At 28.8% G+C, this 11067-nt stretch overlaps 2 protein-coding genes across 6 annotated transcripts in view; one reads left to right on the top strand and one right to left on the bottom strand.

Annotated features, from left to right (window-relative positions):
- Nucleotides 1–5164, top strand: part of kug (kugelei) — a 157826-nt gene extending 152662 nt beyond the window's left edge. For 4 of the 5 annotated variants that reach the window (XM_035089470.1, XM_035089469.1, XM_035089467.1 and 1 more), the window contains 4 exons: nt 342–672; nt 1372–1512; nt 1693–1839; nt 2106–5164. In XM_035089470.1, the coding sequence (XP_034945361.1) occupies nt 342–672; nt 1372–1512; nt 1693–1839; nt 2106–2653 (1167 nt within the window). In that variant the 3' untranslated portion in view covers nt 2654–5164. The remainder of the gene's footprint in view (nt 1–341; nt 673–1371; nt 1513–1692; nt 1840–2105) is intronic. The other variant, XM_035089471.1, reaches the window with a different exon arrangement.
- An 835-nt stretch (nt 5165–5999) lies between these two features.
- Nucleotides 6000–10212, bottom strand: Klp61F (Kinesin-like protein at 61F). The gene is given in 6 exon segments (XM_035089346.1): nt 6000–9107; nt 9223–9383; nt 9469–9492; nt 9494–9619; nt 9756–9903; nt 10024–10212. Coding segments are annotated over 6 exon segments (3066 nt in total). The 5' UTR covers nt 10092–10212; the 3' UTR covers nt 6000–6568.
- Between the last annotated feature and the right edge of the window lie 855 nt (nt 10213–11067).

The following is an 11067-nucleotide window of genomic DNA, read 5'->3' as shown; positions in this document are numbered from 1 at the left end:
TTTATACCATAATATTATCGTAATTCATAAATAAAAAACTTTCATGATTTTTCATTCAAAGTAAAAAGTAAAACTCTTCTCAGTAAAATAAAAAATATAAAAAGTAAATTTGAAATGAATTCTCTTTACATGGTACATATAAAATTTAAAAGAATCTAATAGCCTATAAACAATAAAACAACCATAAAAACTTTCCGTTTATCGTATTGAACTTTAGCTTTGTCCTCAAGAATACAATAACTTTTCTTAAGCATGAGTTTTTGAATTTTTGGCAGCAGCACTAGTTTATTAGGTTTTTTTGTTGCTTTAAGTTTATGGAGTTTGTGTGATTTTGTTTGCAGAGAGAACCTCCCCAATGTCCTCCCAGACCCGCTTCCTATACCCCAAGTTCGAATAACGAACCAACATACGGTACTTCAGCAGCTGTGGCGTTAAACAATCTTGATACCCTTCGCAGTTACGGAAGCGCCGGTGATGAACTCGAAAACTTTCCTCCTGATTATTTGAGGAACCTGAACCGCAGTACTCCTGTACCCAATCCAACCCTTTCTCTTGCTAATCCTGTGTGTGGAAATACTACTGGAAGTGATACGGATAGCCTGCATAAATCAACTTGGCAAGAACAGATGCATCTTGCTTCATTCATCAGTGATAATGCTAAAATTAAAAATGGTGAGTATAATCATTATTCGGTCACCTACCTCCAGATTATTCGATATAATATAGCTTTTTATACTTTTTAATTTCGCTTTTCGCATGCATCGTGGTTTTTTAATTTGAATTATAGCTTTATTTACTAGCAGAATTATTTCTCTCCTGTTTTTAATTATTTAATACATTCAGGAAAAAAATTATTCACAAAAAGGATAAATGTGTTAAATAATTTCATTTTTTTATTCACGACCTTTGATCATTTGCTAACAAAAAAAATTTTTATGAATATTTTTCTCTTTTGGGAAATTTAATAATTCATTTTAATTAATGATCAGATATTCTCATTTATATGAATAATTTATTAAAAAAATATTTTATTTTCTGTATGTTAAAAATTGATTTTAACTACTGTTTTCAACTCAATATTTTTATTTTAGCTGTACAAAATTTCCCATTTTGTAATAAATAATTTTTTAACAACTTAATAACTTTCAAAAACTCATTTATAATTTTATCTGGAGTTATTATTTTATATAAAATCTAAATTGGTATAAGTTTTGATCAAACATTCATTAAAAGTAAATTAATGCTACACATAGGAAACAAATTTAAATGTAATCTTTTATTGTGAATAATTTTTTTTCCTTTTAAAAATTTCAAAATATGCCTGGGTGTGGCGATAAAATTAACACCGGTGTGTCGTGTATGTACTAACAGACCTGAAACGAGCGAGCCCAGTGGTACCAGAGCTGACCACTGGAGGACTTCTACTAAATTCAACACGCCGGATACCTCACGGAGGTGGAATCTCCATCGCCTCTTTTACACCTGCAGAAGATGATCCACGCATCGTTGGTGGTAAGTGGATTGGCTTAGTATCTTGAACGCGAGGGTGACTTTGCTTGCGAGAAAACTGCTCTATTTCTTCTAAAAACGCTGTACTTGATTTTATACTATTAGAATCGACTAATGCTGGTTAACGCATTTACACTGCATGGTGAGTCCCGAATTACAGTTGTTTCATATTATGTATTTTAGGGTATCACTGGGACTGCTCAGATTGGGTCAGGCCAAGTCAGAACCCTCTTCCTAATATCACGGAAGTACCTGGTAGCGAAGTTCCGGATTCGTCGAGCTTCCACAGTAACGAGAGTAACGAATCAAATACCCACCAGCTACCGTCCAGTAAGTGAATTTTCTTCAAAAAAAAAAATTTTTTATTTATTTACACTGTAATTTTATTAAAACAAATTCGTTAAGAATAAAAAAAAATGTTTGTCAAAAGAAAAATGATAATTCTCAAAATACTTGGTTTAAAATTTGTGAGAATATTTCTTTTTACTAAAAATTCTCAAAAAAATAACATCATCTAAATATTTTCTATGTCATTAACATCCAAGTATTTTTTGAATAAATTATCTTTTTGAACTAAAATAATTTATATTTTACAGTGCACGGAGTCATAGACCCATCAAGAGATATTTCCACTCTTAATGAGGATCAAGAATCTGAGTACATTGGTGATTCTGAGTGTGGTACAGAATTTTCTGAAAATTATAACTGTGCAGAAACACAACGATTAAATCCTCTAGACAGCGGAGGCGAAGGAGAATATAAGTATAAAGACTCAGAGAGCTACCTCAGGCATCCGAATTCATATTTGCCTCACTACAATATTCATACAGACACAGAAAATGAGACAAATCCGCTCAATGGCCGCCTTAGCACTTTGGAATCCGATGAGGAAGAAGACGATGTAGTGCCTTACGGTTTTCCGAGCATTCGACGTAATAGATGCAAAGGTGATGATGCTGATGAGATTGGTTCTGTTATCACTACTTTAGAGGAAAGAAATTCCCTCCTTGGAGGTGGTACAAGTAACAGTGATTTATCTACCAATCTCTGTGAAATCGATGATTCGGAATACGAAGTGAATGATCAAAAGAACAACGGACGTCTTTGGCTTTCAGGTAATGGAATCACACAAACTTCTGTGTGACATATACAAGACTTTATTCAAATCTCACAGCAAACGTTCGTGATGTTTGTGCTTTTTATTAAACGGCAGCTGTCGTCAATTCACCATTTTGTACATATAAATTTTAACAAATTATCAACATTATTATTACTACCGATTGATTACTAATTGAAAAACCATTAAAATTATTAAGGCAGCTACATAACAAGAGACTGACTTCTAAGACATTCGCGCGACTGTCACTAGTAAAAATTTTTTTCGAAAAAATTAAAAAATATAAATGAAAATCTCCTTTGATATAAAAAAAAAATTCAATCAATATTAATAAGTACTTAATTTGCTGTAATATCAATTTTTTACTTGAATATTTGAATTGATTGCAATAATAGAAATCATAGTGATTTATATAGTCAAAATAAGATTGGAGATTTTCGGCAGAAATTCTTTTTAAATGATATTGTAAATTATCGCTATAATTTCATGAAGTAACGATAATGTTAGACCAATGACTATTATTTAGTATTTCGTAAGTAAAATTAATGATTCGCAAAAAATAAACGTAATACAATATATTCCAATGAGAGAGAAAGAAAAGATGAGTATAAAATGAGTACTATTTTCTTTTGTATTTTTTCAACCGATAATTTTACTTTAGTTAAGAAATCGACATATAATGTATAAATGAAATGATCAACTACTTAAACGTATGAGTGTTAATATTAATTTATAAATTAATGAAAATAGTGACGAAAACGTTAAATGCCATAAGATAAATATGGCAGGTATCCCAGGTATTGGGTTGAAGCAGTAAATATAGAAATTAGTGATGCCCAATCTGTACAAGAATACAATATAATAGTTGAAGAATATGAAATATTTTTACTGTGATGATAATAATGTTTGTACGATAATTGAAATTATCTATGTATCATATTAGTAATTAAAAATGTTGAATGAACGACATTTTATGTAATAAGGAATAATTGATAAGTATAAATTAAACAAAAAAAAAAAGAAAAAACAAAAAATAATGAAAATACCACACAATGTGGTTCTTCCTGTATATATAAATATAAGTAACATAATAACGACAATGTAATTCATTTTCTTCCATTCAGATTTTTTAACTGCCAGTCATGTATTTCTCTTTAAAACTGACGACATTTATCGTCATTTTCCAACGACGTACTTTTCCATAAGACTGCTTCATATTGCGAATTATCTATTAAACATTTACACTTTAATCGTGTACGTCGTATATCATTAATTTAAAGAACTTGTAAACAAATCTGAATAAATTCATTTCAGTTAATTTTCTTTTATTGAAATAAAAAATAAAACACAACTCATTATAAATTTTTCGAATATTTTTTTTCATTTATAATCAACAAAGATAAATATAAGTTCAATACATTTATTATTGAAATAAGCTAAAAATAACTTTTTGTGCAGAAATGAGTGAGATAATTAAGAAGAGTAAAATTTCTGAGGCAAGTTACTCAATATTGTTGAAGAGTTTTTTCAACTAACCTAATTTTTACTTTACAATATACGATATGAAAAAAAAAATTAATTGCGTTTTACTGCCAACTAATTACAAAAGCCATACATGACAATTATTTTCTGGATTATTTTCAATAATATAATGGAGATGAAAAAATGATAACTCATAATTACACAATATCGGTTATATTTTTTTTAATTAATTGAACTTATCTATAAATAATTATTGTTATATAATAATCATTAACTGATTCATTGATTACACTGTAATGGCAGCTTTAAAGGATCATTTACATCCTATCTCATTCAACAGACTTGAAATGACTATTTATATTTTCATTATAACAGCAATTCTTTGTACACTTATCATCTAGATTATGAAGAGGATGTAATATGATCACAAATGGTATTAATTTTTTCTATCATTAAGCAGGGTGAATCTTTTTACTATCAATATGGAATGAAGTATGTTTAATGATAGTATAGTGAATGAAAATGTGGCCATGCTTCTGATATTGAATTTTTCATAGGAAGCTACTAGCATGAATAAATGTTTTCTACATTTGTTCGACAGTAAAATAATAACTATGTGTAATTTATTTAGTTAATTGTATTAATTTAAACATTTATTTATGGCAAAAAGTCTTGAAAAATGTGTTATTTATTGGTATATTATCAATTGATTTTTTTTTCATAAAAAATTAATTTAAATTGTTTTGCTAAATAATCATATGAATGATGCTGAATCAAAGGTATATAGGAAAAATGTTTTTATAAACTGAGCTTGTTACATTTCATCATTATATAATTATAAAATGATTAAAGTATTACAGTAAAGTGGCAAAATGGGTACAATTTGAAATAATTTCTGCTAATTGTTTTGAATAGACTCAGAAATAGAAAACATATCGACTCAAAAAATGGAAAAATTCATAAAACATTTTTGAAGAATGCAATGAATCATCTTAAGGCTCTAAATTTATTTGTATAAGATCAATTTATTGTAATAAACAAACAACCTTGCCTATATTTTATTGTTATTCTTATTTTACCTTTTGTATTTCTGTATATCCTCAATCCAAGCAATAATTTAGATAAATGCAAAAAAAAATGATTTGTCTTAAAGAGCAATTCTACTTGATACAGTTTATCATAGAATGATTCTCTGTCAAAGTAATTAAATTATTTTCTCTTAGGAAAAATCCTTATATCATATATTATTGGCATGAATTATTAAAGGATGTATACACAGAAAACATTTCTGACATTTTAGTTTATCAAGACTGATGCAAGTAATAAATTCAAAAGGCCGAACGTTCTATTCAGAATTGATCTGATAGACTTATTAATATTCTTCCCCAATACCTCAAAATATGTAGTTTCATGCAGTAACTTATGAGCTTTATCGGAAAATGAATCTTTTTCAAGTTTAATATTACAAGTTATAATGTATTCCAATTATTCAAAGTGCTTGAAAAATTTCTTAAATCATAAATAAAAATAATAAATTTATGGTCAGAAGTTACGTCAGCTTTTAAGAAAAAACTTGGTAGAAAAGTTTATCAAATAAATAGCGAATTGAAATATGAGAATATCAAATTTTATTTCAATTTTTAATATTTATATACATACATATTTCTTATATTTAATTCTTAACTAATTAAGAAGATGTAAATAAACTTATTCTTAGAAATTTTATAAGATTTGTAGCCACTTGCATATGATATCAAGAAAATAATTAATGGTTATTACTTTATAAATGTTTATTTAAAAAATAACTGTCGATCAATAAAATGTAATATTTGTTTATAATTTCTAATAATAATAAAAATGTTCGTTTAAACATTTCAAATAAAATAAAGAGTTTTTAAAATTTTTCGTTTACTTTCCTTTAGATTTTTACATTGCTTACATATGAAGTATCTATCCTCAAAGTTTCTAAACTTTTCAAATAGATTATGCCATCCATAAAATTAATATCAATCGAAACTTTTCAATAAAAAAATTTCTTAACACACTAATAACATAAAAATTTGAATATAAACATAAGAAATGAATTGAATTACAATTAATTTTCATTTGTAAATTTCTCATAATTCATCAACCAGTACGTGCCCTTTCATTCGTTATAAATTCTAAAACATCAAAACATTAGTACAAATATCGTATAATTGAGTAATTAGTATCATTTAGTCATTGAATTAAACCTAATAGAAGAAAGAAACAGATAGTTCGTCGATGATTATGTGTCAATTGTTGAAATAGATGAAAAAGTTTGCTTTACATACAATATTGTTAGACCAACAAAAATGATTTAGTTTCACCGCGTTCTATTTGCTGGGAACTTTTAAATATTTCAACTTTGTTCATCATGAATTAGGTTATCAGTCTTGATACTCTAAAGTTTATCTGATTCATTTCTTTACTCTTTTTTCAATTATTGTAAGCTTTAAGAATATTTTTATCTCTACTACTTTCCATTGATGCATATTTTTTAGGCTTTATGATTTTACTATTTTCTTTATTATTACACGAATTATCTGAATCCCAATTATCATCTGACGTGTTTGTGCTGATTCTTGACTCAGGTATGATAAAATTATTATTTCTTATATGATCTGTATCTGTACTATCTCTATTTTCATCAGAACTTTCTGAGTTTTCATAGATCTTCATCATCTGATATTTTTGAATAAGTCTCTCTTTCGGTGACATGGTAACTAATGACCGTGGGAAATTATATTCTCGTTTGATCGGTGTCATTCCAGTTGGCTCATCTTTTTTCAATTCATCTGTCAAGAATTTCTCGATTTTCTCATTCATACTTCCTAGTGTTGTTTTGATTCTATGTACATCTTCAACCATCTGGTGATTTTGTTGTATCATTTTGTCACTTTGATTAAGTGTGCTTGATATGATATCATTTTTAAAAGATTCAAGGAAGCTTTGGTGACGTTTTTGTGAACTTTCTATACAATTTTCGATTTTCTTTACATGCTTCAAAGATTCGTCGTACTCCGATTGAGATTCTTGTTTACGATCTTTTATTGAAAAGTCTACTGAATTTCTGTAGGAGTTTATTTCTTCACAATTCGTCTTTAAAATTTCTTTTAAGCTTTGCGCTATTTCTCGACTTCTTATTGTTCCTTGAGTAATGGTTTCTCGATTTTCAGTTATCATTTTCTCGACATTTCTTTCTAAACATTTAACATTTTCCTGAACATCTCTTTCAATATATTCCCTTAATTTGTTGTCTTCATCTGTGATATTTCGTACACTTGTTTTAACATTTTCTGATATTTCTATTGTTTCATGAGAAAGTTTGATTGCATTATGAGTAAACATTGCTCCTTTTTCTATAATTTTCTTTCGTTGGTTCCACCATTCTTCGTCTAACTTTTGTAACATTTCTTGATTTCTCTGTAATTCCTCTTGATCTTGAATATTTTTATTATGAGCTGCAATTGTATTTTCCATTTGTGCAATGATCGAAGTATATTCAGCCGTCTTTGTTTCATAGACATTTGCCACTTGTTGTATTAAAGTTTGTACAATAGATCCAAGGTTTTCTTTCATTTCCATCTCAATATGAGCCAAATTTTCTTCTGCATTATTATTTAAATTCTCTTCTGTTTTGACTGCAAAATCTTCTGTTGTATTTTCGAAAAATTGTGTTTGTTTATCAGCAAAAGCTGCCACATTTTTTTCTTGACAATCAATCCAGTTTTCGTTGTTTTTGTGAGTTTTTTTTATGTCTTGAAGAAAATTGCTAATCAACTTATTCATATTATTTATCGTTTCTTTTGATATCATGTTAATCGCGTGGTCAACAGCTTCAGAATTCATTTCTATTCTGTCTGAAAGAAAGTCTTTATTTTCTTTCAAAAAGTTCTCAGATTGCTGAACAGTATTATCGAGATGAGTTTTTACATTATCAAAATCCTCATTTACTTGCTGACTAAATGAATGAGCTTTTGATAAATTTTCATATTCAACTCGATCTATTCGAGCAATTTTTTCATGTAACTTCTCTGTGTCATTTGTTACAGTTTCAGCTACGTTCATAAGAATTTCTGCTTGTTGAGTAAGTTTTTCTTTGACATCTTCATAATTTTTAACCAAAAATTCTTGTATTTCTTTTTCTTTCTGAAGTAAGTTTGCTTTTTCTTTCGTATTAGTATAGTTCATATTCAATTCATCAAATAGTTTTTCTTTGGCTGCCAACGTTTCCTCAAGAGCTTTGATGTGATTTAATTTTTCCTCAATTTCTTTTTCTTGAAAAGCAATAGTTGCTTGCTGATGAGCATAATCTTCTGGAGCTAAATAAACTCCATTGCGTTCGCGTGCAGCAACAACATCACGTTTTAATCGTTCGATTTCTTCTGTGTATTCTTTGATCAATGTAGCTTTCATCAACTTCTGATTGATTTCAGGTCTGTTAGTGATATTCTTCGCACGATGAGCATAATCCAATGTCGATAAAGTTTCTTCTAAATTCAAACTCGACGGAGAAATAGTAGCAATAATAGAGGTTTTAGTACGTCCTCCAAGTGACTCTTGTAATAATCGAGTCAATTTAGATTCACGATAAGGAACATGAGGTGCTCTCTCTACTAAAGCCGTTATTACACGACCTAGAGTTAGAAGGGACTGATTGATGCTGCCTGCTTCACGTGCTCGTCTATCTATTGCACCAGATCTACCAACATTTTCACTACCTGCCAGATCAACTAAGTTAAGCTTTCCTATTTTTATCAGCTCTTCACCTTCAAGAGTCACTTCTTTCATGTGAACTGTTACAGAAAACACTGTATGAGACCTGCTCGAATGTGCATTCATCAACGTTGCAGCAGTTTGACGTCTTTCTGAACCTCTTTCTAAGATTTTATATACTTGTTCTTTATTGTGGACTATTACTTCTTCTAATCCTTGAATGATTACTGATCCTTTTTTCGATGTGTCATCATACAGCCTATAAAAAATATCAAAGTAAAATTTAACTTAGGTAAATTTACATGAATTGTTGTCATAGTAACCGAAAACATAATAAAACATTTATTTGATCTGAATTTTTGAATAAATCTTACCTGAGTTTAGGTGTATCATCTCCTGTGTCTAATAAATCAAACAATTCTTCATTGTACAACTCAAGAAAACTAACTTTAATGGTATGTTCAAGAGATCCTTGAAGTCGTAATTGGTCAAACAAATGACTCAGAGATCGTGGAATAATTCCTGCTGGGGTGTTCTGTAAAAAACGGATAAAGTTGTCATTTCTATTGTTGTCACATTATATTCAAATAACCATTTTGTCAAAGAGCTTATATACTCACAGCTTGCCAATGTACTGCAGGATCGTTTAGATGACCCTTCCATCGTAAAAGTTTTACCAGTTCCAGTTTGACCATAAGCAAACACGGTACAATTATAGCCGGCTAATACTTCACTGATTAATGGGCTGACGACTGAATTATAAACCATGAGCTGTAATGAAAATTTTCGTTGCACTTTTTAAGTTATAAATATTTAAATTTCACTCAGAAATGTTCATGTTCTAAATAAAATAAAAATAAAAGCTGAAGAAATGAGTGACACTGTATTAAATAAACAAAAATCTTACCTGATTTGACTCAGGACCAAAAACTTTATCAAATGTAAATTTTTTTGTAGTCCTGTCCGTTATTTTTTCTCGAACATGTAAATCTTTTGGAGGTGTAACCTCAATGATGTTATGAGATTTTCCATTGGATTCAGAAGGATTAAAAGGTCTATGAAAGCAAAATAAAATTGTTATGTCATTTGAGTTAAAACTAATTTTAATTGATAATAATATTGGAAAAGGCAAGCACCACAGTGAATGTTGTATATACAAAAATGTTCAAACTTACCTGACTCTAACAAAAACTTGGATGTGTTGATTTTTATCCTTTCCTCTGTTTGGTTGAGATTTATTCATTTTAACAATTTTTTAACTTTCAATGAATCAAAGAACATCAAAAACTCGAATAACTCCAAATGTTTGTGCAATGTTTTTAACTTTTAAAGGACCTCGATGCTGATACAACTTCAACGATTCACACAATGGCGAGTTATGAACGTTATAACCGTTGAAACTTTATTTCAAATTTGTAAGCCTCTGCGCAGGCGCTCCGAAATGAACGCGGAACGATCTGTATTATCAGTCGAAACACTGAATGAAAGAGTAGACTTGGAGGTTATACGAGAAATTTTTTTTAAAGTTGTTATGTTTATTATATTTTATTTCAAGTTATTCTAATTTATTATTTATTAATAATTGTTATACAGAAATTATTTTATATGAGAAATCAATTATTTTAAGTTGTGAACAAGCTCAGAAATAATTTGTGCGCATGCGCCAAAATAATTTCCCTGTATAACCTCCAAGTCTACTTTTCCAGTGTTTCGACTATACCGACTGTAGAATCGAAAATAGTTTAACAAACTAACACTCGAAGCGTTACGATCAAGCGCGAATTTTTAATTACATGGATTGACTACAGCGCGTCCAAACACATTAGGCGTGTATACATTCTTTGGATCATTGGTATTAATTTATTGTGATACTGATAAAATTATCAGTTGTGTTAAAAAAAATAGGAGAAGGTGAGTTTGTATTTATTATTTATCTTGCATGCACTTTTTATTGATAATTTATTTGAAAAAATGTAAGAGTTGAATTGATTTACGTGAGAATAAGTCAGAGAATATTCAACTGAGATCAAATTTTTTTATACAAATTTTTATTCATGATAATAATATTTAGTAACAAAATTATTAGCACTAATAGCAAAAAAATTATCGTAACAATGCCCTTATGCAGATATAGAAATCATCTATTCATAATACTGATAAATATTTCGAATAATTGCTCGAATAATTAAAACCAAATCATAATTTTCGTACATTGTAAA

The sequence above is a fragment of the Chelonus insularis genome, unplaced genomic scaffold, assembly GCF_013357705.1.
Source record: "Chelonus insularis isolate UGA/USDA-ARS -01 unplaced genomic scaffold, ASM1335770v1 contig_66_pilon, whole genome shotgun sequence".
NCBI lineage: Eukaryota > Metazoa > Arthropoda > Insecta > Hymenoptera > Braconidae > Chelonus > Chelonus insularis.
Note: the sequence above shows the minus strand (reverse complement) of the source record. Positions and strands in the feature narration are given on the sequence as shown.